This window comes from Pongo abelii, chromosome 2 (genome assembly GCF_028885655.2).
Source record: "Pongo abelii isolate AG06213 chromosome 2, NHGRI_mPonAbe1-v2.0_pri, whole genome shotgun sequence".
NCBI classification, from domain to species: Eukaryota; Metazoa; Chordata; class Mammalia; order Primates; family Hominidae; genus Pongo; species Pongo abelii.
Genome location: NC_085928.1, coordinates 12833675 through 12861414, shown reverse-complemented (window position 1 = coordinate 12861414; position 27740 = coordinate 12833675). Strand labels below are relative to the sequence as shown.

Below are 27740 nucleotides of genomic sequence, written 5' to 3'. Positions count from 1 at the left end.
TCACCAACTTCCTCCAAGGGCACCCCAGAGCCAGCAGGTGCCAGGGGGCACCAGGGAATCACGCTTTGGAGTCAGGTGCCTCTGGGTTTCAATCCTGGCTGAGCCACGGACTATGCAAACTCGAGAAAGTTGCGCAACCTCTCTGGGGCTTTGACTTCCCTGTCTGTAAAACTGGAATAACCATCTCACCCATCTCACTCAGTTGTTTCAAAGATAAATAGAATAATCTATGCAAAGTGCCTGACACAGAGTTGGTGCTCCTTCCCAGTTCATCACACACATCCACACCCACAACTAAGCAGGTGTTTGCTGTACTTGTGGCCCTCAGCTGAGTGCAGGTCGAGTGGGAAATGCAGGAGGAAAAGGAGCCAGTCCTTACATCAGGGGCTAACTGAAGAAGAGTTCCAGTCCTGGCCCTGAGCCCCTGCCCAGTGTAAAGGGGATGACAGTCTTGACTCCAGGGTCTTGCCAGCCTGAGCACCGAGGTACTTGGCCTGGGTTGCTTTGGTTTCCTCCACTTAGCCTGGGTGCCCATCTCTGCAGATAACAGAGCAGAGCCTGCATGAGTAGAGGCTGAAAGGCAAAGGTTCTCAACCCTGGCTGCACAGTAGCACCAGCAGCACTTGAAAATACAGACCAACAGGCCCACCCCAGAGTGCTGATTTACTCGGTCTGGGGTGGAGCTTGGGATTCTTTTTTCCGCACCTGAGGCTCCCCTGGTGCTTCTGATGTGCAGACAGGGTTAAGAACCCCAGGGACGGAGGCCAGGCTGCGAGGCTGGGGCCCCCACTTAAACCTCTCATCAGCTATTCTGAGACTTTCTTCCTCTCTGCTGGGCCAGGAAGGGGGCTGGAGACCGAGGCCTGGGCTTTGAAGTTACTTCACCTCTCTAGGTCACTGTTCCTGCATCTTTGAGGAGGGGAAAGCAACCCAGCCCACCTCCCTCCCACCACCGTCATGAGGGTCACATGAGAGTGTGCAGAAGGCTGTGCTGTGTAGCACCACCCACCCCACCAGCCCAGAAGAAGAATGTGAATGTCAGGATCCCACAGCCATTTCACGCAAAAGAGTGTTTCCTCTTAGTACCTCTGTGGGCAGCGAGGAGGGGTTGAGCCAGCTGTCCTGGGACGAGGCTTTCCAGCTATCAGAGGCCAGAAAACAAACAGTCAGAATCACAACTCCACACAGAGGCCATCCCGGGCACTGCAGGGCCCTTCCAGGCTGCCCTAGCTCACTGGAGCCCAGAAGACCCTTCCTGGCAAAGACTTGCAGATGCCCTTCCACCACATGGTGAAGGGAGCCACAAAGGAGACTCGGGGACACACCCTGCCGGGAGGACAATTCTACAGAATTTTGGTGGTAGCTAACTGCTGGCTCTTCATCTCAGGAGGATAACAGAGTGCCATCCAAGGGGGACCCAGGCAGATGTTCCCCATGGGGGTGTGGAGGGCTCCCTCCAGGCACCCATGGATGAGCCATCCTCAACCGTCTGGGCAGAAGAGGCCGCTGAGTCAGGCATCACAATCTTCCACACAGTGTGTTCGTTCCTTGCACAAATATTTCCTGAATACCTACAATAGGCCAGCACCATGCATCCTAGGAAGACCCCAGGCCTGGCCCTCCGCAGCCACAGTGCAGGCCAGCTGCGAGGCCCAGACAGCAGCCAGAACATCCATGTGTTCCCTGCATCCCGAGTGGAAAAGCCACCTGGGGAGATTCTGAGTGTGTTTCTGGGTAAAGAATATTGATTTTTAGCTTACCCACTTTGTATGTTTGGAATTTTGTCAGAAAGGTTTTTTTAAAAATATATAGAACAGTGAAAATGCCTCTTCTGGTAAATTAAATTCACTCAACAAATATGGCTCTTTCTGCTTCCAAACCAGCACAGGCTGCCCAAGCATTTCGCCCAGCCCACCACTTCTCCTGCTCCCACGCTGCGGGGCGCTTTACCCCAGCCCAGACCACACCTTCAAGTTCTGGGCCACTGTCTTCAGCTGACCTCTCACACTAGCCTCGCCATTTCCCCCACACCTGTTCCAGCTGCCATGTTCCTCCCGAGTCCCAGAATGTGAAGCCACCAGCCAGCCAGCCAGGTGTCAGCCTTATCCCTTTTCTTGGCCTCACCCCATACCCCGCCCCCATCTCATCTTTTCCACCCCAGAGGCCCTGCCTGGCTCTTTTGGGTTGCCTATCAAGTGAGTCCTGTCTCCTTTCTTCATCCCTATCCCAGGCCAGTTTCCGTACTGGGACCAGAGCAATCTTTCTAAAATATGAACTTGAGTCGGGTTTCCTGCTGCCCCCAAAATAAAGCCCAAGCCCGGCTGGGTGGCAGACAAGGCCTCTGCGTCCGTCTCCCTTAACACTCAGCTCCCAGACAATCTCCTCTGAAAAGTCTTTCCTGCCTCTCCGACTTCATGGGGAGCGCCAGGAGCCCCGGGTGCCCTGTGCAAACCCCTTTCACAGCACTTTCACCACTCAGTAACTTTTCTGTGTCTCCCTTACACAAAGAACAGTTAAAATGAATGAAATGCCATGACATGCATTAACATGGATAAATTGCAAAAATATGTTGGCTGAAAGAAAGCAAATTGCAAAATCATTCATTCACCATTCAAATTATTTATCAAGTGAAAGGATCCATGTGGTATGATACAATGTATATAAAATTTTCAAACACTAAACAATAGCAGACATCACTTAGGGCCAGCTACATATGGTAGAAAAATAAAAACACATGGGGAGGATGAGCCTCCGGACAGTGGTCCCCTGGGGAACAGGAGGGGGTCGGTGAAGGTACAGCTTAAACTGCATCTGTAATGCTTTATTTATTTTTATGTTAAATAGTGCTCTGAAGCAAAACTGGCAAAATAATATACATTAAATTCGGGTGGTGGATAAATGAATATCTGTTATACTCTTTCCTGTATACTTGAAAGCATTCATCAGTACATTTTTAAAACTTTTTTTTTTTTTTGGAGACAGAGTCTCCCTCTGTCACCCAGGCTGGAGTGCAATGGCACAATCTTGGCTCACTGCAACCTCTGCCTCCCGGGTTCAAGAGATTCTCCTGCCTCAGCCTCCCAAGTAGCTGGGACTACAAGCATGAACCACACCTGGCTAATTTTTGTATTTTTCGTAGAGATGGGGTTTCACCATGTTGGCCAGGCTGGTCTCAAACTCCTGACCTCAGGTCATCCACCCACCTCAGCCTCCCAAAGTGCTGGGATTATAGATGTTAGACATAGCACCCAGCCTTGAAAATTTTAACAAGGAACCAGAGTCCCAAATGCTCTCATTAAAGTCCCTGGGGTCCCAAGCAGACTGTTAACAGCCCCTCACCCAAAGGATTTCCACGGGCCTTGGGCCTGGCAGCCACACTGAGACAGACAGGAAGGCAGCCTGGAGATGTAAATATGATTTTCATCCTTGTTTTTAACCAGTGAGAAAACCAAGGCTGAGAACATCTAACATGGCTCAAGACCACACAGGGGATCCTGGATTTCAGACCATGCCTTCTTCATGTACAATTTCCCGAACTACTTCATCCAAGAGCAAGAACTTAGGTCCAACTAAGCATGGTGAAGAGAATTCCAGAATTAGAAGCAGAGCTGTATTCATATGCTTCATAAATCAGTGAATAAACACGTTTTGCAGGGAATTGTTCAGAAAGGGGCAGAATTGGAGATACAACCAAATGGGTAATTTAGGGATAGCCCATGTGTCTCTTTGAATGCAAACAGAATGGGTTTGGGTTTTGTCCTATGGCAATAGAAAGCAACTGATGCTGTTTAAGCTGGAGAGTGACCGAGACAAAGCACTGTTTTATGAAAAGTGATCTGGCTTCAGTGCACAGGAGGTGTCAGTCGCCCTTAGGAAATGGCTGGGGACAACCAAAGGGAAGATCCTCAAGGGATAAATTCGGATTTGTACATTATCTAAATGGCCCACAGAGGAAATGACATGTGCTAATCTAAGGTGAGAACTGTGGGGTTGTAAAGGATAAAAGAGCTTAAGCTAGACAGAGAAATATAAGTTCTTTTCCAAGTTTTCCAGGCTTGAGGAAATGGTGATAGGCATTCAGATGATAAGCTGATTATTGGCTTGTTGATTAATTGGTGGAAAGGGCAGTGGGGGAAGAAGAGGCTAACTAAAGGGAGGAGTGAGAAATTGAGGGCTTTCACTTTGTCTGCCTTTAATTCAAGATGGTGCCCAGATAGCCAGGTAGAGATCCGACAGGAGCTGGCGATATGAGAGCTATATTGAAGAAAGCTGGAGAAGCAGGGGAGAGCCACTGGTGCAGCGATGGTGTAAGTTTATTTCTGAGGAAAAAGGCACAAAAACAGTGACGTGATAGCAGAGGACTGAGCCCCGTGGCCTCCCTGCCCACATCAGGGAACAGGAAAACCAAGAAGAGAGCTAAGCCAGTGTTGCATTGTGGAAGAAGTAGGAAGAGACCATTTCAAATTAGCATAGGTGGTCAACAGTGCAAAAAGTTTCAAGAATAAGAAATGAGTCAAGGTCCTGGGGTTGAAGATCAGGAGATTATGGGAGCCTGAGATAAAGGAATCTCAGCAGACAGCAGAGGCAGGCATGCTTGCCCCATCCCTTTTACAGCTCCAAAGCAGTGACCTTGTCCTCACAGCCAAGCACAAGCCCCCTCCCTCACCCAGCAGAAGCAGCTCCCGTCTGCTACATTCAGCGTGAGATGGACCTGTGCCTGGCCTGGCCCAACTGACCCACCTCCCACAGATGGCAGAGTGCCATGGCAGGACAGAGAGTGTGCAGTGCAGGCTCTGGAGTGGAACCCTGTAAAGACCAGGCTACCGTCTTCCTAGATAACCAAAAACTTAAGCTTGGAGAGGCATGATTTCATTTTTAAATGCAGAACATAGAATTCAAATGTGCCACATGTCACTTTATTTTCTAAAATGTATTTTCTCTATATTTGCCTGACTTCTATGGCAATAAAATCATTTTGGCATGACACTCATCTTACATAAATGAAAATATGAGCCAACAGAATGGCATTTTAGTAGCTTTAAGCCAAACAAATTCTTGAAAGGGTCTTGTTTAAATTAAGTTTTCGTGCTATTTAGCTTTTTACAGTGAAGAAGCTCTGTGTCTTCAGAGAGCCTTGTGCAATGATGCTTGTTTTTGGAAGGACGGGACAGGAGGTGAAGAAAGGAAGAGGGGCCCAGGCTGCCAGGCTGCAGATCAAGAAGTCAGGAGGTGAGGAAATGAGGGCGATGAGGAGGACCCACTGTTATGGGAAGTTTGGAGATGAAATGAGAGACAAGACATAGAGTGAGGGTGACAGGGGAAGACAACTTGAGATGGAAGGACACAGTGGAGGGAAGGGTGTGCCAGGGGAAAGTATCTGACGAATGACAGTCTGCACCTGACTATGAGGCTGCCAGGCCCTTCGCCCACCTCCACTCTGCTTCCCGAACTGAGGCAGCCAGGCATGTCTCTGGCAAGAGATGAGAGAATTCTTCTCTGGAGAATACGAACTATACCAGAGAAAGACCTGCAGAAACGAACATTTGGGAGACTTCCAATGAAACAATGCAGTTTGCCATCGATCACCCTACCGTGATGCCCACCTGTCACAACTTCCACCCACTTGGGTTGCGGATGGAACTCCCGATCAGCTCTGTGGTGCCTCATTACCATCAATGGATGGACAGCCAAAGACTACCAGACATTTGGAGAAAGCTGGCAGCACCTGACAGGGAGAGCAGAACAAGATTGTAGAAAAAGAAATCTGGAAAAGAAAATATGGAAAATAGAAAGCAAAAACAGGGAAAGATTATAGACGATTCAAAGAAAAAAAATACAAGTGGAAATAAAATACATAAAAAAATCCTCATTAATGATTCAAGAAAGTCAAATTAAAAGAAAAAGATTACATTTTTTTTGCACATCACATGACAGAAATTTGAAAAATTGAGCCTCTTCAATATTTTCCAAGGTATGGGGAACCAGTAACTCTTAGCTACTGTTAGTGGTCGTTCAGAATGCAACAACTTTATTGGAAGGCAATCTGGTAGAACCTAACAAAATTTTAAAACTGTTTGACCTTTGTCCTGTGAATTCTATTTATAAGCAATGATCCTGCAGAAATTAGCTCAAACTTTTGTACAGGATGTACACATGAGCAATATTTGTGATAGCAACAAACTGGAAAAACCTAAATACTCATCAGTAAGTTAATCTTTAAAGTATTTTAAATCTCTAATATGGAATGCTATGTGAGTGTTTTAAAAGAATGAGGAAATCCTAAATGTACTGATATTGAAGGATATCCATGATATGTTAAAGAGTGGGAAGTAGCAAAACAATGTGGAATTTAATTATACTTTTACAAAGAGCTGTGCTGTGTGCGTTTATGTACGTGCACGTGTGCATGTGAGCTTGTGCATGTATAGAAAATAGACTGGGGGCCGGGCGCGGTGGCTCACGCCTGTAACCCCAGCACTTTGGGAGGCCGAGGCGGGCAGATCACGAGGTCAGGAGATCGAGACCATCCTGGCTAACACGATGAAACCCCGTCTCTACTAAAAATACAAAAAAATTAGCCAGGCATGGTGGGGGGCGCCTGTAGTCCCAGCTACTCAGGAGGCTGAGGCAGGAGAATCGCTTGAACCCGGGAGTCAGAGATGGCATTGAACCAAGATCGTGCCACTGCACTCCAGCCTGGGTGACAGAGCGAGACTCCGTCTCAAAAAAAAAAAAAAAAAAAAGAAAGAAAGAAAATAGACTGAGAAGCTATGTGCCGATCTCCCTCTGGGGAGTAGGAGTGGGAACACGGAATGAAGGGAAGAAACTTTCACTTTTCACTTGATAAATTTCAGAATATTTTATATTTTTATGAAACAAAGACATTGATTTTGTCTTTAAAATAAAAATAAAGAGAAAAATATAGTTTGACTTCAGTGTATTTATAACTTTTTTCTGATTTTAAAATTAACTATTGTGGTTTTTAAATGTGCCTTCAAATTCTTTGACACTTCTCCATTGAAAAGGTGAAAATTAGGCTGGGCATGGTGGCTCAAGCCTGTAATCCCAGCACTTTGGGAGACAGAGGCAGGCAGATCACCTAGTTCAGGAGTTCAAGTCCAGCCTTGGCAACATGCTGATATCCTGTCTCTACTAAAAATATAAAAATAAGCCAGGCATGATGGCAAGTGCCTGTAATCCCAGCTACTCAGGAGGCTGAGGCAGGAGAATCACTTGAACCCAGGAGGTGGCAGTTGCAGTGAGCTGAGATCCCACCACTGCACTCCAGCCTGGGCGACAAGCACAAAACTCCTTCTAAAAAAAAAAAAAAAAAAAAAAAATTCATCTTCTCTGTTCTCTCTCTCTCTCTCTCCCTCTTTCTCTCTCTCTCCCTGTCTCTCTCTCTCTGATTGTTTGATCTGGGAGAAGTCAGTTACCCCTTGTCTTAAGGATACTAAAACAGCTCTCAGGAAAGGACCACATGGACCACTGAGGCCTCCTAACAAGAAGAAACGCCAACTTGCCAGTGAGATCCTCCAGCCGCAATTAAGCCTTCAGATGACCACAGACCCTGAAGACATCTGACTGAACCTCACCAGAGACTCTGATCCAGGGCCGCCAGCCAAGTCACACCCAAATTACTGGCTCACAGAAAAGGCCAGAGATAACAAATGTTTATTGTTATCTTATGCCACTAAATGTTGGGGTAATTTGTTTGACAATAATAGATAACTAATACATGGACCAATCTCCCTCTGGAAAGAAGTGGAGAAACTGAGTGAAGGAGGAGACTTTCATTCTTTATTTTTACATTTTTACATTATACATTTCAGGATTGTTTGGAATTGTTTCGTTTTTTATATTTAAAGAAATGGGAAGAAATAAAGTTAGGCTTAAGTGTACTTTAAAAAAACTTTTTTTCTGATTTTAAAAGTAACACTGGTCGGGTGCGGTGGCTCACACCTGTAATCCCAGCACTTTGGGAGGTGGAGGTGGATGGATCACCTGAAGTCAGGAGTTCGAGCCCAGCCTTGCCAACATGGTGAAACACTGTCTACCAAAAATACAAAAATTAGCCAGGTGTGGTGGTGCATGCCTGTAATCCCAGCTACTTGGGAGGCTGAGGCAGAAGAATTGCTTCAACCCAGGAGACGAAGGTTGTAGTGAGCCAAAATTGCACCACTGTACTCTAGCCTGGGCAATATTTTTTGAGATGGGTGAAACTCAATATTTTTTGAGATGGGTGTACTCTAGCCTGGGCATCTAATTTTGAGATGGGTGAAACTCCATCTCAAAAAAACAAACAAACAAACAAACAAAAAAACCACTGGTGAAAAGGGATAAAGTTGGAGGATAGATGCTAACCAACTTTAAGACTTACTATAAAGCTGTAGTAATCAAGACAGTATGCTATTGGAGACAGAATAGACAAAACGGAGCAATGGAACAGAAAAGAGAACCCAGAAACACACAAATACAGTCAACTGATATTTGACAAAGGCACAAAAGCAACTCAATGGAGACAGGAGAGTCTTTTCAACAACTGGTGCTGGAACAACTGGATATTCACATGCCAAAAAAAAAATAATAATAATAATCTGGACACTCATCTTACACCCTTCACAAAATATTAACTCAATCTGGATCACAGACCTAAATGTCAAACAAAACTTCTAGAATGAGAAAATCTAGGAGTTTGGCAAAGAGATTTTAGGTACAGCACCCAAGGACCCAAGGCATGATCCACAGAAAAACATTGATAACATAGACTCCATTATGGCTTAAAACTTCTGCTCTGCAAAAGACACTGTTAAGAGAATGAAAGAACCAACCACAGACTGGGGAGAAAAAATTTGCAAAACATGCATCTGATAAAGGGTTTGAATCCAAAATATACAAAGCACTCTTAAAACTCTGGTGGCCGGGTGCAGTGGCTCACGCCTATAATCCCAGCAATTTGGGAGGCTGAGGCGGGTGGATCTCTTGAGGCCAGGAGTTCAAGACCAGCCTGGCCAACATGGCGAAACCCCATCTCTGACAAAAATACAAAAAATTAGTCAGGCGTGGTGGTGCATGCCTGTAATCCCAGCAACTTGGGAGGCTGAGGCACAAGAATTGCTTAAACCCGGGAGGCAGAGGTTGCAGTGAGCCAAGATCATGCCACTGTACTCCAGCCTGGGTGACAGAGAAAGACCCCGTCTCAAAACAAAACAAAACAACTCAATGATAGGAAAACAAACAAACAAACAAACAAAAAAACCCGCAAGTTTTTTAAAAGGGCAAAAGATCTTGACAAACACTTCACCAAAGGTGATATACAGATGGCAAATAAGCATACAAAAACACGTCCAATATCATATGTCATTAGAGAATCACAAATTAAAACAATGATGAGATATTACTGTGCATCTACTAGAATTACTAAAAAACAAAAACAAAAAAACTGACAATACCAAATGCTGATGAGGATGTGGAGCAACAGGAACTCTCATTCATTGTTGGTGGGAATGCAAAATGGTACAGTCACTTTAGAAGACAGTTTGGCAGTTTCTTACAAACATAGTCTTACCATATGCTCCAACAATGATGCATCTAGGTATTTATCCAAATGAATGAAAAATGTATACTCACAAAAATCTGAACATGGATGTTTATATCAGTTTTATTCATAATTGCCAAAAACTGGAGGCAGCCAAGATGTCCTTCAGTAGGTGAATGGACAAACAGTGCTACATTCAGTTTCTTTTTATTCAGTGATAAAAAGAAATGAGTTATCAAGCCAGAAAAAGACATGGAGGAATCTTAAGTGCATATTACTAGTGAAAGAAGCCAAGCTGAAAATGCTAAATACTGTATGGTTCCAACTATACAACATTCCGGAAAAGGCAAAACTATGGAAACAGTAAAAAGATCAGTGGTTGCCAGGAGTTGGGGAGCATTAAAAGGCAAAGCACAGGGAATTTTTAGGGCAGTGAAACTCATCTGTATGATGCTGTAATGCTGCATACATAACATTGTACATTGTCAAAATCCATAGAATGTATAACACTGAGTGAACCCTAAACTATTAGCAATAGCCTATCAATATTGGTTCATCACTTCCAGTAAATGTACCATATTAATACAAGATATTAATAATAGTGGAAACTGTGGTGGGGGAGAGAGAAAAGGGGTATGTGGGAACTTTTGTACTATTTGCTTAATTTTCTGTAAACCTAAAACTGCTCTAAAAGTGAATTAATTTTTTTTTTAAAAAGTAACACTGGTCAATTGAAGGAAAAGTAAAAATAAGATAATCTAGCCACATATAATCCCAACAGAAAGATAGTCACTATTAGGCATAGTTCCTTCCAGTCTTTTTTTCAAATGTCTATGTATATCCTCATTTTTTAAGAGTTGAAATCACTCTGTTAAATTCATTCTGAAGGTTTATAGTTTGGTTTCAGTTTGGATTTTTAACCACAAAGAAAATATCCCATATGAAACATCAGTGATACCAAAAACAGATTCTTGAGGGGCCAGTTGCTATGGGAATGATTGAAAATAAATTTCATCTCACACTACATTCTACTAATGTATTGACCAGAAGGAAGAAAAAATATTTGGAGTAACTTAGAAGAGCAGCCAAGAAAACTTCTAATCAAGAAGAAGGAAAATACATCAGGCTAGTGTGAGGTTTCAAAGAAGCCGGTAGCATGGCCTTGCAATTTCACTAATTAAGCTCTTCCGGCAACCATGTCATTGGAGGGGGAAGTACCAGGAATCAGGGACCTGAGTGGACTCTGTCGTTCCTTCACTGACAGTTTGATGGGCCAAAGGCCAGCCAGTCTCCCTCCATATGCCACCCATCTCTGCAGGGTGGTACATGGCCAGGAAAAAAAAAAATCACTGTTTCCTTCCTGGAGATGCATCAAATATTTAGCAAGCTGCAAAGCCTGGGCTCCAGGTGATCAGTATGGACATCACATTGGCCCTGGGCATTAGAGTGGGCCCTGGAGTTAACCCTTTAGGTGCCGGATTGTTGGGGCATCTGAAGGTTCCTGGGGAGGGACTAGGATGCCAGAGGGCAGGGGATACTCAGGGAGTTCAGGGGAGTGACAATTTTCCAACAGAAGATTTTAACATGCTCAGAAGTAATAAGGCCAGATCAGTGGATGCCAACCGAATGCTGACCTTCCCACAACCAGCATTTTTGTAAAAGGCAGGACTGTGTAGGTGCACATCAGGGCTGGCCTCCAAGGCAAAAAGCAGAGTTGCTGTCACAAAAAGACAGCATATCATCGTGCAAAAACAGGCCCCACTTCTCACCTCAGGGAACAGCTTTAACATCAAACAGATCTCGCTAAATAATTTTTTTTGTATTTAGTAGAGACAGGGTTTCACCCTGTTGGTCAGGCTGGTCTCAAACTCCTGACTTCAGGTGATCCACCTGTCTCGGCCTCCCAAATGCTGGGAATACAGGCATGAGCCACCGTGCCTGGCCTGGTTTTTTTAATAGCAAGAAAATAAAAGGACACATAGGCATGGGCAAGGACTTCATGTCTAAAACACCAAAAGCAATGGCAACAAAAGCCAGAATTGACAAATGGGATCTAATTAAACTAAAGAGCTTCTGCACAGCAAAAGAAACCACCATCAGAGTGAACACGCAACCTACAAAATGGGAGAAAATTTTTGCAACCTACTCATCTGACAAAGGGCTAATATCCAGAATCTACAATGAACTCAAACAAATTTACAAGAAAAAAACAAACAACCCCATCAAAAAGTGGGCGAAGGATATGAACAGACACTTCTCAAAAGAAGACATTTATGCAGCCAAAAAACACATGAAAAAATGCTCATCATCACTGGCCATCAGAGAAATGCAAATCGAAACCACAATGAGATACCATCTCACACCAGTTAGAATGGTGATCATTAAAAAGTCAGGAAACAACAGGTGCTAGAGAGGATGTGGAGAAATAGGAACACTTTTACACTGTTGGTGGGACTGTAAACTAGTTCAACCATTGTGGAAGTTGGTGTGGCGATTCCTCAGGGATCTAGAACTAGAAATACCATTTGACCCAGCCATCCCACTACTGGGTATATACCCAAAGGATTATAAATCATACTGCTATAAAGACACATGCACATGTATGTTTATAGCGGCACTATTCACAATAGCAAAGACTTGGAACAAACCCAAATGTCCAACAATGATAGACTGGATTAAGAAAATGTGGCACATATACACCATGGAATACTATGCAGCCATAAAAAATGATGAGTTCATGTAGTTTGTAGGGACATGGATGAAGCTGGAAACCATCATTCTCAGCAAACTATCACAAGGACAAAAAACCAAACACCGCATGTTCTCACTTATAGGTGGGAATTGAACAATGAGAACACATGGACACAGGAAGGGGAACATCACACACTGGGGACTGTTGTGGGGTGGGGGGAGGGGGGAGGGATAGCATTAGGAGAATACCTAATGCTAAATGACGAGTTAATGGGTGCAGCACACCAGCATGGCACATGTATACATATGTAACAAACCTGCATGTTGTGCACATGTTATCCTAAAACTTAAAGTATAATAATAATAATAAATAAATAAATATACATTAAAAAAAAAAGAAAAGAAAAGGACACATAGAAAATGTGCTAGGCGATATCCGTGTGAAGAGGAGCTTCCAGCCTCATGAAGCTGCTCCAAGACACACCTGCTCACCTGATCCAGAAACAGCTCACACCAATTGTAGGTAAAGCCTATGGTAAAGCCTGTGGGGGTTAGCGGGAGATGGGGTTGGCAAACTCACATCTACAAACATCTCCAAAGCAGTGAAGATCCATAAGGCCACATACTGGACTCCGAAAGGCTTACCTGGGTCCAGGTGGGTGAAAGAACCCACCACAAAGTCCAGTGTGGACACGGCCAGCAGGAACAGCAACAGCAGCTGGAGGCGGATTATCCATTTGACACCTGCGAGGTTAATGCCCAGCAAGGCCAGAAGCACCGCAACTGAAATTCCTCGCACAGCCCAGATATTCCCGAGGCCCAGCAAATCTGAGATGGATTCAGCAAAGCCGGTGATGTACATGGCACCTGCAACACACTGACATGCGATTCCAGGTAGAAGAGTCAGCAGGACAGAAAGGAATGGGCCCACAGGCAGAACCGCCCGGCGCTGAGAACCCTTGCACCCCAATCGGACACACTCACTGGCACTGAGGCTCAGCACCTGGGACCAGTGCAGGGTTAAACCAGCCCTTCCCACCCGTGAACCTGCCTCAGGCCCCATTTCTACTTGTCTACATCTCAACTAAAGAATGAAGGAGGAACCCAAGCTGAGAGCTGGCTGTCAGTGATAACAAAGATGAAAAGACTATGGGAGGAAGAAGATGGGACACTGGGCTAAAGAGGCCTCCGGATTTCTCAGTCCGAGTTATTCAAGAACTAAATATAGAACAAGAACACACAGGGGGTCCCATCTACAGAGCCTTAAAAGGACAGTAAACCAGATTTTTCTTCATTTCTCTGTAGGTCAGTATTATTTTTAAAATTATCTAAAACTTAGCAATAGAAAAAAAAAGTGAGTGGCACATCTTTTTCAACATCATATGTGGCAGAGGCTACCCAAGGACTATCTAGGTGAATGTACTTCATTTTACTCACTATTTGCTGTTGATTAAATGCATTATATGCCCCAGATTTAATAAAGCTACATGTTACCTTATGGATTTTTTTCCAGTACAGATGCAAATAACTTCTGTCCAGTGGAACATATAACCCAAAAGATTAGGATTTGTTGTCCTGTAAGACATTAACTGATTTTCTATCTAACCAAGCAATCTTATCCTAACATTTATTTATTCAACTGCCTAGCTATGAATTTACAAATTTGACCTCTATCCACCCAGCATCCTTTGCAGATGCTCTTTAACATCTTACTAGCTCCTCCATTAATTCATAAATTAAATAAAATCCCTGGTCCAGGTGAGGCTTCCTATGAGTATTTGTTATATAATCTTTTTTTTTAAAAAAATGAAATGAAATCCTTGGCACATGTTTTTCTTATATTTGCCTGAGTATCATGATTTTATCATTTGGGAAATATTTGAAAGATCATTTCAAATTAAATTGCTGAAAATAACATCAGTCTCACTTTTCGTAATTCCTCAGCCTCAGCCTTCTTCTCTCCTCAGGTTTGTCCTTCACTGCTCCCAGGGCCAGCTGGTCACTCTAATCACTGTAGCCCTGCCCTTGCCATTCTCTGGGAACAAATTATATTAGGGCCTATTCGTTCAAGTCCCTCCTTTTCCATGAAGCCTTTCCTCAACCTCTTTTTCTGAATAAATAGTAAGCTAACTGCTAAGGCCATATAATTAATTACCTGGTTCCATATTCTATTATCATGTCATGAACGTAAGTTTGTCTCCCCACCCCACCATCAAGAACGCAAATATCTTAAAAAATTGTTTATGCTGATTGTACCTCTTCAAATACTTGCATTTGCTAAGTACGTTGCAAGCATTCAATAAATACTTTGTGATATGCTGATCATATAAAAGGTGCTCTGGGAAGCAGGCTCCATGAGTTCCAGCCCTTTCGTGTAAAGGCAAAAGGGTAATTCAACTTCTGGATTTGAAAGCAGCTTGTGAACAAGGCCCCACTCTTCAATGAGATCAGCTCACTTTGCAACTAGGCACATATCATGTTCGTCAGCATCCCCCAAATTTACACTCAGCTTAACAGTTATTCCAGCATCCCATAATGGTAAATATTTCTGTCCATATTAGGGTGAGGTGGAAAGCCCAATAAATGTGAGAGAAATACAATCATTTCTGAGAGAGAGAGAGAGAGAGAGAGAGAAAGAGAGAGAGAGACTAATGTTTTCCTGCATTCATCTCAGAATTCAAACTTCCTCTTTACTAAACACCAAGAGTGTGATGTGTGACAGTGACGTTATTTCATCACTATTTGGCCAGGTCAACAGGACTCTTCATGGTCAAAATTATCTGAGCAAAATAAAAGAAAATAAAATAAATGACAAAAATGTAGCAATGGATACCATTTATATGGGCACCACTTTCCCAGGTACCTGATGTCTCTGACATGCAGAGGATGATGCCATGGGACCATTTGCATCTGAAGCTTCCAAACTGATTTTTTTTTTCTAGCAGTAGAACAATTCGCTCACGCAAAGTGAGCCAAGCTGTAAATAAATGCTGCCTTTTGTTCCCAGTAACTCCAGTGGATCTCATCCTTCTGGTTTGTACCTAAAATTGCTTTTTAGCCCAAAGATGCCAGCAACAGGGGATGGGGCAGGGTACGGGGCAGGGGAAGCTCCTCAGGAGGCTTGTAAGGGCATGGTGGTTAGGAGCATGAACTGCGAAGCCAAAATATCTAAGGCCAAATCCTGGCTGCCTTGGGAAAGTGTTTTAACCTCTCCGTGAAATACAGATAATGATAGTAACCTTCAAAAGGTTACTGTGAGAACTAAATGAGATGATTTATGTAAAGTCCTAGAACAATATCTGGCTCACAGAGTTGTAGAAACAATAGCTACCACCTGTAATCCCAGCACTTGGGGAGGCCAAGGCGAACAGATCACCTAAAGCCAGAAGTTTGAGACCAGCCCGGGCAACATGGTGAAACTCCATCTCTACTAAAAATAAAAATAAGCCGGGCATGGTGGTGCGCACCTGTAGTCTCAGCAACTTGGGAGGCTGAGGCAGGAAAATCACTTGAACCCGGGAGACAGAGGTTGCAGTGAGCTGAGATCACGCCACTGCACTCCAGCCTGGGCAGAAAATAATAATAATAATAATAATAACTACCCTCATTATTATGACTTTGTTATTATTCGCTGCTGAAGAGGAAACAGTAGCTAGCTATGAATATCATAAGATCCTTTGTTGATGCTAAATAGATGATGGTACCAACACTGGAAATTTGCAATATAAGTTGTAAATAAGGATGCTTGAGACCAAAGACACTTACTTTAAGGAAAGCAATAACAATCCAAAATTAAACCGTCTTCTCACAATGAGTCTGGGGGTAGAAGTGGGGGTGTTTACAGAGAGTAGGAAAGTAAATGTATCATAGAAGTTTAATATTTGGGCTGGGTGAGGTGGCTCAAGCCTGTAATCCCAGCACTTTGGGAGGCCAAGGCGGGCGGATCACGAGGTCAGGAGCTCAAGACCATCCTGGCTAACATGGTGAAACCCCGTCTCTACTAAAAAAATACAAAAAATTAGCTGGGCATGGTGGTGGGCGCCTGTAGTCCCAGCTACTCGGGAGGCTGAGGCAGGAGAATGGCGTGAACCCAGTAGGCGGAGCTTGCAGTGAGCAAGATTGCGCCACTGCACTCCAGCCTCGGCAACGGAGTGAGACTCTGTCTCAAAAAAAAAAAAAAAAAAAGAAGTTTAATATTTGGTTGGTAGGGGAGCTAGTAAATAATGTATCTTGGTTGAGAAATGTAGAAAATGATGATAGAAAAGGATAAGTTTAATTATGACTTCTGAGGGTAGACTGTCACTACTAGAAGAACTAAAAGCATAGTAGAACTTCCAAATCAACCAAAATGCAATAGAAGAATAACTGACACATGTTGGCAAAGTCAAGAGAAATGAAAAATAAAATTTTATATTTTTTACAAAGTAATGAAAAAGAGAATGTTTTATTCAAAAACTCAAGAGGCATAACTAAACTTGTGTTCAGAAGAATAAAATGTATAGTCTTAAATGATTTTATTAGTTAAAAAGAAAAATGAAGTATTGAGTCACAAAAAGATCAACATAAATAAAAAGATAATAGAGAGAAGTATTTTATGTAATGAAATATGAAATTATTGAAATAGAAGAAAAAATAACAAAAGAAAAATACAAGAAAAAAAAGCTGATCTTTTTTTAAAAAAAAAAAAAACAATTAAGTAGATAAGCCTCTGGTAGCCTGATTACAAAGAATAGAGAAAATGCAAAAATATAGACTATTAGGAAAAAAACTACTTATACAGAGAAGAGTAAAGAATGAACAGAGGGCCAGGCCCAGAGGCTCATGCCTGTAATCTGAGCACTTCGGGAGACCAAGGTGAGAGGATCACTTGAGTCCAGGAATTCAAAACCAGGCTGCGCAACATGGCAAAACCTCATCTCTACAAAAAATACAAGGCTGGGTGCCGGGTACAGTGGTTTATGCCTATAATCCCAGCACTTTGGGATGCCAAAGTGGGAGGATTGCTTAAGCCCAGAAGTTCAAGACCAGCCTGGGTAACATGTCAAAACCTTGTCTCTAAAAAATAATTTAAAAATTAGCCCAGCAGGGTGGTGCACGCCTGTAGTCTCAGCTACTTGGGAGGCTGAGGTGGGAGGATCACTTGAGCCCAGGAGTGCCAGGCTGCAGTGAGCTGTGATGGCGTCCCTGCACTCCACCCTAGGTAACAGATTGAAACCCTGTCTCAAAAAAAAAAAAAAAAAAGAATGAATGGAGAATAGAAATGAGCCATAAATTATGGTATATTTATACAATATGATATTAAGTAACCATTTAAAAAGCATTGGCTTAAAACATTGACCAAGAGATATATCTATTACTTAAAGTGAGAACTACAAGCCATGGAATAATGTATGAAATTTGTCCCCATTTTTTTTTTTTTTTTTGAGACAGAGTCTTGCTCTGTCGCGTAGGCTATAGTGCAGCAGCGTGATCTGGGTTCACTGCAACCTCTGCCTCCCGGGTTCAAGTGATTCTCCTGCCTCAGACTCCTGAGTAGCCAGGACTACCAGTGTGCACCACCACACCTGGCTAATTTTTGTATTTTTAGTAGGGACGGGGTTTCACCATATTGGTCAGGCTGGTCTCAAACTCCTGACCTCGTGATCCACCCGCCTTGGCCTCCCAAAGTTCTGGGATTACAGGCATGAGCCACCGTGCCTGGCCTTGGCCTTGTCCCCATTTTTGTAAAAACAAGCAAGCACTTCAAAAATCCATAAATACATGTGTATAAGCCGAGACAAATGTTCCAAAAGAGAACACTGGGATCACCTCAAGGGTGTGGGGGAAAACTCTTTCTTTTCATTGTCCCCAATGTGTTAACTGACTACAATGAGTATCATTATGTAACTGTCAAAGAATTTTATTAAAAAATACAAGCAAACATATTAAAAGTACCCTTATGTTTATGCAAAAACTAAATCAGGGTATATCATCGCCCTGTCTGCCCAGGTTTAGGGAAGCAGCCCAGGACTCAAGGCCTTCATCCACACACTCAGCAACTGCCCGGCCTTCCCTAGAGCAATCCAGCCACCCCAGAGGCGGTACGGTACCCCTCCCAACCTGAATGCTGCTCTTCCTTGGAAAACATTCCTGGTGGTTTGTTTAATGTGTAAATGTCTTAAGGGTTTATTATACGTTAAACGTATTCTATTTCTTCCTAAATCTTAGACCAGGCATTCCTTTTCTTTTTCATTCTCTGCAGAGAAAAGTCTAATTCCTTCTCACAAGACACAGTGGGTGTTGCTCACCATTTTAAAGAGAGAAGGTGGTCTATTTTCAGGGTGTAATGCTTCCATTCCAAGGTAATTCTTTTAGCAAAATTGCACCTTGACAATCACAGGCATTTTCCTTCCACCTTACCTGGAGGACCAGCGCTGCCCCTCAACACCCCTCCCCTCCTGACACAAACTCCCAGGTTTAAGGTTAAAGAGTTGGTGGATTAACACATATGTCCTGAATATGCGTTAACACCCATAACAAAAACTCCAGGCCTATATCAGGTCCATAAAAACTTTCCAGTCATTCATTGTTTTTATACAGAGTCCAGCACAAAGCATGTGAGCCACTAATGAATGTTCTTCGACGTGTCAGCACAGGCTGAAGCTAGACATTTTGGTGTTCAGGGTAAACAGTCCCCAAGAACCCTCAGGCCCACACAGGTAAGTGGAGCAGGGAGTGAGAGGAGTCTCTAGTCCGTCGTCTCCTCCCCTGACAAAGAGTTTGGTCCCACAGAGCAGGCTCTGCCACCAAGGCCTGAGCGGGATGAAGGGGGAAGGGTTTTGTAGGATGCAGGGCAATGACGAGCCTTTGCAAGCTTTTATTTTATTTTATATTATTATTATTATTATTATTTGAAATGGAGTATCGCTCTGTCACCCAGGCCGGAGTGCAGTGGCGCATTCTTGGCTCACTGCAACGTCTGCCTCCCGGGTTCAAGCAATTCTTCTGCCTCAGCCTCCCAAGCAGCTGAGATTACAGGCATGCACCACCACGCCTGGCTAATGTTTGTATTTAGTAGAGACAGGGTTTCACTATGTTGGTCAGGCTGGTCTCGAACTCCTGACCTCAGGTGATCCACCTGCCTCAACCTCCTAAAGTGCTGGGATTACAGGCGTGAGCAACCACACCCGACCTGCAAGCTTTTAAAATCGTTACTTTAAGTGTTAATATCTCCTCAATTTTGATGCTCTAGGGAAGGGATTGACAAACTTTGGCTCACTGGCCAAATCCTTCTTGCTGATTATTTTGGTAGATAAAGTTTTACTGGGACACAACTATACCCATTTTTTGTATGCCATTTATCTATGGCTGCATTCACGCTACAGGGGCAGTGTTGAGTAGTTGTGACAGAGCCATGTGACCCTCAAAACCCAAAATATTTATGATCTGGCCCTTTATAGAAGTTTGCTGACCGCTGCTTGGGGGTAAAATCAGGGAATCTGTTTTGACAATCATTAGAAATAAATGAATGCACACATGCCCTGGGATGAGGGATGAGGGAGTTAATAAGAACCAGGAATAGGGAGCTTCAAAACCCCAACCGCACCCTAGAGGAAGGAAGAGCTCAAATCAATAACCCAACCTGTCACCTTAAGAAACTAGGGAAAGATGAGCAAAGTGAACCCAAGCAAGCAGAAGAAGTTATCAATAAAGGTCAGAGCAGAAATGAATGAGGGACCAGAAAAACAATAGAGAAAATCACCAAAACCAATAATTAGTTCTTTGTAAACACACCTTTATCTAGACTGATCAAGAAAAAAGAAAGAGAAGACATTATTTAAATTAGGAATGAAAGGGGAGACATTACCACCAAGCTTACACAAATAAAAAGGATTATAAAAAAATCTATAGACAATATGCCGATGCATTAGATAACCTACATGAAGTGGACAAATTCATGGCCGGGCACAGTGGCTTACGCCTGTAATCTCAGCACTTTGGGAGGCCGAGGCGGGCGGATCACTTCATGTCGGGAGTTCAAGACTAGCCTGACCAACATGGAGAAACCCCGTCTGTACTAAAAATACAAAGTTAGCCGGGTGTGGTGGCGCATGCCTGTAACCCCAGCTACTCGGGAGGTTGAGGCAGGAGAATAGCTTGAACCCAGGAGATGGAGATTGTGGTGAGCCGAGATCACGCCATTGCACTTCAGCCTGGGAAACAAGAGCAAAACTCCATCTCAAAAACAAAAAACAAAAAACAAAATAAAATTCCCAGATTAAAAAAAAAAAAAGAAATGGGCAAATTCCTAGGAAGATATAAACTATCAAAACTGAATCAAGAAGTAGAAAATCAGAATATGCCTATATAAGTAAAGAGATTCCATTAGTAACCAAAAAACTTTCTATCAAAAAAAACCCAGGACCAGATGGCTTCATGGCAAAATTCTACCATATGTTTAAAGAATTAACACCAACCCTTCACAAACTCCTCCAAAAAGCAGAGAAGGAGGGAACACCTTCCAACTCACTCTATGAGGCCAGAATTAGCCTGACACCAAAACCAGACAAAGAATCACAAGGAAACTACAGACCAATATCCCTCATGAATATATACACAAAAATCCTCCACAAAATGTTAACAAACCAAATTCAGCAATTTATAAAAAGGATTACACACTAACCACACCCTGATCAGGGACTCCCAGCCTGCGCCAGCTACAAACAAAGCACAGGCACTCCAGAGACAGTGACCAGGGGGACTCTAATAGTTTGGGACCAAGGCCCAAGTGGAAAGGCGGCAAAATAGCTGGGATGCTGGTGCAATGGCATCTCAGGCTGTGGCTGCCAGTGCTTAGAAAACATCTTATTTGTGAACATCTTTTTTCCAAATCAGCCCATGTAAGTGGGACTCTCAGCAGCCCAGCTCCCTCTCTTTGTCCAGGGGTGTTCACACCAGTGCCTATCCATGGCATCTGCTTCAAGAGGCTCACCTGGTGTCTGCACCGAGAGGGGGAAAGCAGGATTTTGCCTACCTTGCAGCCTGGTTGGCTATAAAATAGCAGAGAAGTTAAAAAAAAAAAACAATGTATATACCAAGTCCCCAGGGTAATAAAGTAAACTGACCATTTATTACTCCCCTCTCCAACTACTATACTTAAAGAACTTTCTGCAGTCAAGGCAAGTGCTTTTTAAGAGTGCAGAGGCCATCCATTTGCCTTCCCTGCACTGTCCTAGACACACACAGGCACCGCCACCGCCCACACATGCACACACGCAGCTCTGTGCTGTTCGAGAATCAGATGTATTTATGCTGAAACACCCTGCTCCTGCTGCCTAAAAATAAAAGAAACAAAACCGATGCTTTCTCTGGGGAGATTCTTGCACACTCTTACTTAGACAAATTCTTCTCTTTAAACTGTTTTTTCAACCACCCACCACCATTTGCACTCTCATAAAAGCCTTTTTCAATCCAAGAAATGCTGACAAAGAACTGCTTCTTAATGTCTGTACTTTGTTCCCTCAGCATTAAGTCACCATGCCTGTGTTTTAGCTAAAAAAGCTTTAGGATTTCCCCCTACTCACTCCTTTTCGGAGTGCCTCCGTCCATTCTGATGAAGCACACTCCTCATTAACATTCCCCCTCTCAGACAGGGCGTCCACACAAGGGGCTGTTGGCCTCCCTGTGAAGGCCACCCAAGCTATCAAATGCTCCCGGGAGCTCCAGCTCATTTGAGAAGTGCCTGCTTCTAGGAAAGCCCTTTGGCACAGGCAAAATACCCATCTTCAGTAAAAAAGCGCCCCAAGGCCCAGGCCACCTGGCTGCCACCTGGGCTTCAGCCACTGTCATGCAATCTGGTCCCCAGATTGAACAGCAAGAATGTGCTGGCCAGGCCCTGCCTTGCTGGTCACATCAGGCATCCAGGAGGCGGGAGTGGCAGAGGGAAAGGAGTGCTGGACTAAGGCGTCAGGCCCTGGATAGTGACTTGGCTGTCTGCTGAGTGCCCTTCAGAGCCCCAGCCTGCTCGCCTGTCACATGGGGCAATCGTCCCCACCCTCGCCTCTCACCAGGGCAAGTGAGGAAATGGACAAGAAGAAAGTGGCAGAGGGCCAGGCAGGGGAAGCGTCCCGGGCGCAGGCCTCACCTGTCCAAACACATAGAGCAGCCCGATGGTGCCTCCCGTCTGCCCACCCAGGACCGAGGAGATCATGGAGTAGACGCCACCGCTGCCGATGCTGCTGCGCTCCCCGACGCCGATGCCAGACAGCACCGTGATGAGGGCCACCAGGACGACGAAGGACACCAGAAACATGCCCAGGAGCACTCCCGTGTTTCCCTGCAGCAGAATAGCAAGGAGTGAGGCTGGGTTAGGTGAGGAGGCCCCGCCAGCTCCCTGCTGGGGGCACTGACCACCTCCCCTCCTCCCACAGCATTGGAATGGGGGCCGGGGATGGGGGCGCAGAGTCAGGACAACTAAAAAGGACAAAGCAAGCACAAGAGCCAAGGCCAGGAAGAAGTTCTAAGTGAAGGGAAGCGTCCTGGCTGCAAATTCTTCACTGACTCTCGCACCTATAGGGTACAGTCAGAGCTGCTGATGCCCTCACGAGGTGCCTCTTAATCTCACTTTGTGCCTAACATGCAGGGACAAGTTCTCTCCCCACCCCCACCCTTCCCCATGCTGATTCCCCTGCCTGGAAGGCCTCTCCTGCTCATTCTGTATCTTTGCCAGGTTAACTCCAGCATATCTTTAGGCCTCAGTGTTTAGGATTTTTCACCAGGAAGCTGACCCTAATGCTTTCTCTGGGCTCCTCCAGTGCCGGGGCTTAGTACTTTTCATAAGACTTGTCATATTGAGTCTGTTTCCAAGCCAGTTTTGACCTCTAGGCTGTGAGCTCCAGGCGAGGATGATATGGTTTAGATGTTTGGATTTGGATCCCCTCCGAATCTCATGTCGAAACGTGATCCCCAATGTTGGAGGTGGGGCCTGGTGGGAGGTGTTTGGGTCATGGGGGTGGACCCCTCGTGAATGGCTGGGTGTCCTCCCACAGTAACGGGTGAGTTCTCACTCTGTTCGTTCACAGGAGAGCTGGTTGTTTAAAAGAGCCTGGCATCCCTCTTGCCCTCTCTCCGGCTATGCGGCACACCTGCCCCCTCTTCACCTTCCCCCATGAGTGAATCCGGCTATGCGGCACACCTGCTCCCTCTTCACCTTCCCCCATGAGTGAATCCGGCTATGCGGCACACCTGCTCCCTCTTCACCTTCCCCCATGAGTGAATCCGGCTATGCGGCGCACCTGCTCCCTCTTCACCTTCCCCCATGAGTGAATCCGGCTATGCGGCACACCTGCCCCCTCTTCACCTTCCCCCATGAGTGAATCCGGCTATGCGGCACACCTGCTCCCTCTTCACCTTCCCCCATGAGTGAAAGCTTTCTGAGGCCTCACCAGATGCAGATGCTGGTGCCATGCTTCTTGTACAGCCTGCAGAACTGTGAGCTAAGTAAGCCTCTTTTCTTTATAAATTAGCCTCAGGTATTCCTTTATAGCAATGCAACATGGACTAATACAGAGCAGGATCATGTTTTCTTCCCCTTCATATTCTCAGTGCTTAGCATAACCTCCACAAAATAGGTGTTTGTTAAATGCTTGTTGAGCGAATAAACAAACATGTGCATGCCTGGAGATGAACACATGTAGACAGACACATTTCAGTGTGAAAAGCAGGAGTTGCAGAGAGGCAGTGGACACAGCACTTCTAAGAAGGAGATGTAATGTCACATGTTTTGCAATAGAAAGCAAGGAAGACTCCTGATAGTCAAGACTCCATGTGCTGTGAGTGCTGGAGAGAGTCCTAGGAGTGGGCAGAGCCAGTTCAAGAGCTGGGTGGCCTAACATGAGCTGGAAAATTGTGCTGGAAGTCAGTTGTACTCTGTTCCAGTGTTCATAATATAATGCTCAGGGGCTCCACTGCTGGTCTGAGACCCACCCTGGCTGTGGCTAAGGCTGACACCTGAGCTGAGGATCTGAGTGTGGCATAGAATGAGAACTCAGGAAGGTCTGGCCTTGCCCAGACTTCTTATGGGGGCTAAGAATCCTGTACATCCCACTATAAAGGGACTTAAATCTCCCAAAATTTGCCCATGTAATGGTTAATTTTATATGTCAACTTGGCTAGACTATGGCAACTAATTGTTTAGTCAAACACTAGTCTAAATGTTGCTGTAAAGGTGATTTTCAGATGTGATTAATATTTACTATCAGTTGACCTTAAGTAAAGGAGATTACCATCCATAGTATGGGTGGGCCTCATCTAATCAGTTGAAGGCCTTACAAGCAAAGTCTGGTTTCCTAAAGAAGAAGGAATTCTGCCTCCAGGCTGCAACACAGAAATTCTTCCTGCATTTCCAGCCCTCAGACTGAAGACTGCAGCATCAATCCTTACCTGCTAATATATACCTGACATGCTTACATCTCCTGTTATTGGCCTGTTTCTCTGGAGAATCCTGACTAGTAGATTCTATACCTTGAATGGACTCCTCGCTTTCACCCATCTAGTCCAGCTCACCCTTCAAAGGCTGGCTCAACCGCATCTCCTCCAGGAAGCCTTCCTGGACACCTCAGTGACTGCAGCACTCACAGCCTGTTCCACCCCAAGGGACTTAATGCTGTTTTGAGAACTCTCCTAATGCGATATCTACCCACCACAGCTGTTAGCTCATGGGGCAGGGTGGGGAGGAAAGAAGGGGATGAGGGCCCAGGCCACGTCTTGTCTTTTGTAATCCCATTGGCACTAAGCAGTGCTTGGCCCACAGCAGGTGCTCCTCCATGTTTACATGGTGACTGGCTTGCCTTTTGTTCTGCGCACCTGTGTGGTCTACTGAAGTCTCACTGTATGAGATGGCACTGTGTATGGGACTGAGAACCTCTGCTCCAGGCACACATCTGCTTGGAAGGTCCTAGGATGCTTTCGCATAAGACTTAAAGAAGAGGCCTTTTGTTCCTTCTACAGAGGGAGATGAACTGACCCCCAGGATCTCACACAGCAGAGTCCATCCTAGGCAATCCATCCCCAGAGGTAGGCGGCCCACACCTCTGACCAAGCATCCCCATGCACAGTCTTACCTACAGGGTTGCAGTGCAGTGGGGGAAGGCAACCATGTGGGTGGGCCCAAGATGAAGTGAAGAATACCAGGAAAACTACAGAGGGCCACAAGCTGGAGGCAAAATTACCATCAATCTGATCTCTCTGACCCATCTCAAGTCCCGCCCATGATGAGCCCTGACTTCTGTGCTCCTATTCTGCAGTTAAATCTACAGTGTGAGGTTTCCATCAGAACTTTGGAAGCCCATGTTCACAGGATGCTCATTTAACAAGCAATGCTAGCTATTCGTTGTGCTTGCTTCTGTTTCATGTTCCAGGAGCATCTGTGTGCTTCAGGAATCTGTGGCCTGCACTGTAGAATGCAAGAGTGGCAGAGCTTTCCTGTCTTGGGCCCGTGAGAGGCTCCAGGCCACCAGCTCAGCACTCACCACCAGCCAGCCAGTCCTCAGGAAGAGCACAACCCCAAAGATGTTGATCATGCAGGATGTGAACACACCATCCCAGGTCCCAAACAGCACAGGCTCCCACACGAACAGCTGGCTCTTCCACCAGGGCTGGGGCTGGGCCAGGGCCTCCTGCAAACAGAACACACAGAAATCAGCTGAGGGGCCATTGGGAGGGCCAGGGATGGCATGAGAGTGGAACAGGAGGAGGGAGGTAGGAGAACTCGGCTTAAAAACAATCCTGTCTTACTGTGCCAGGGCAAGTGTGTGTGTATACACACACACATGCACACACACACATCTTGAAGCATACCTCTACAAAAGTATCACTGTTCTCTCGTAACAACAGTGATTCCCATATCCATATGTAGCAGAGACTCATTGTTCACAAACCTAGTCCTTTTCCTCTGGTCATCACTCAAGTAGTCAGGGAGTCAGGTAGACTCCCAGCCTCTTTGCGGCTAGATGTGGCTGTGTGACTGAGTTCTAGCCCACGGAATGCAGGCAGAAGCAATAGATGACGCTTCTAAGTGAGTGTGAGATTCTGGGTTTCACCTCCTGGGGCTCATGGTCATGAGCCCTCTTCATCCTCCAGTGCTAGCAGGGACAGCAGCTTCTGGCAGTTGACCTTTGGCCAACTTTACTGGGCGCTCTTTGCTCCTTCAGCCCTTCTAACACCTCTGCAATCAGCCCTGTGGATGAGATTCCTTGTTTAAAATGACTGGAGTTATTTCTGTTTTCCTTACTGAGCACTAATACAGTGATCTCTGCCGATACCCCAGGATTCTACAGCATTATTGGACAATTGTTCGGAATCAGAGGCGAATAACGCAAAAACAGATTCCTTGCTCATTTTTCGAATTCACAAATAACAAACACACTTACAAACACTCAAATGGAAACCCTTTACTAAAAAAACCATAACTTCGTGGATATACTAAAATGATCTTAAACAAAACCAGTAGCAACTCACACTGTGAACGCTCTTATGGAGGTCTGGCAATTAATCTAAACTCAGGCATGAACAGAGTCTTCCAGTGACCGCAAACGACTACAGCAGTGATTAAGGTTCTCAGCTGGGTGGGGTGGGTGGGGAGAGGGAGGCATCCAAAGCTAGGAGTCACCGTGTGCAATGAATCTGGACCTAGTGAGCAAATGTTATCCATAAACACAATAAAAAGGCAGAAAAATCAAGAGTTTAGGGGAAAATCTAAGATCCAGAGTCCACAGGGCATGGCTCCTGAATGGCTGAGAACAATGGGTGCGCCCAGGATCTAGAACCAAAGGCTGAGGCCAACGGCACGTGCTCAAAACCAAAAGGGAGGATCCCAGCTCCTCTTCCACCTCCTGTATCACACATCCACAGATCAAGAAGGGGCCTCGAGAAATACTCAGGGATCTCAATTCAGCCACATGGGAATGATGGGCCAGGGGACCCCTTGTGTCTCCATCAGTCTCCAACTCCGTAAGCTTCATTTATGCATGTACATGACTGCTTGCCTGTCCTTCGCAAACCACAAACAAGCAACCTCCTGAAAGTCAATAAATGTCAGAACAGTCCTCTTGGTTCGGAACAAAGACTCTGCCAATCTAGGCTTGTCCTTGAGCAAATGGTACCAAAGGACCTGTCTGGGGAATGCAGGATTGTTTCCCAGGATCCTAATCTTGAAATTCAGGATGGGTCCCAACTTTCTGTCTCTGCTTGTGTTCCACTTCCTATCGTGGCTTGTTACAGGCCGACTGTTCCTCAGTAATAACAGTGACTCTCAGCAACGAAAAGACTAATACTGTAGAGAGTACCGTCAGCTTCCACAGGAGCCCTCTGCTCTGCTCCTCACAGCAGCCCCATGAGGCAGGCCAGAAGGGGGCCCCACTGAGGGCTGAGGAGATGGAGGCTGAGAGAAGAAACCTGACAGCCCAGTCTCACAGCCAGGGCTTCCCCCAGCACTTGTAAGATCTGTGCTTTTCCCTGTCCCACACTCTCCGAA

The 27740-nt window shown here is 45.1% G+C and overlaps 1 protein-coding gene across 1 annotated transcript in view; it reads right to left on the bottom strand.

Annotated features, from left to right (window-relative positions):
* SLC12A8 (solute carrier family 12 member 8) overlaps positions 1-27740 on the bottom strand; it is a 134409-nt gene that overhangs the window by 86083 nt on the left and 20586 nt on the right. Inside the window, exons 3-5 of the mRNA XM_054551353.2 lie at positions 25738-25884; positions 22353-22544; positions 12875-13106 (exon numbers count right to left, since the gene is read on the bottom strand). Of these exons, the coding sequence (XP_054407328.2) occupies positions 12875-13106; positions 22353-22544; positions 25738-25884 (571 nt within the window). The remainder of the gene's footprint in view (positions 1-12874; positions 13107-22352; positions 22545-25737; positions 25885-27740) is intronic.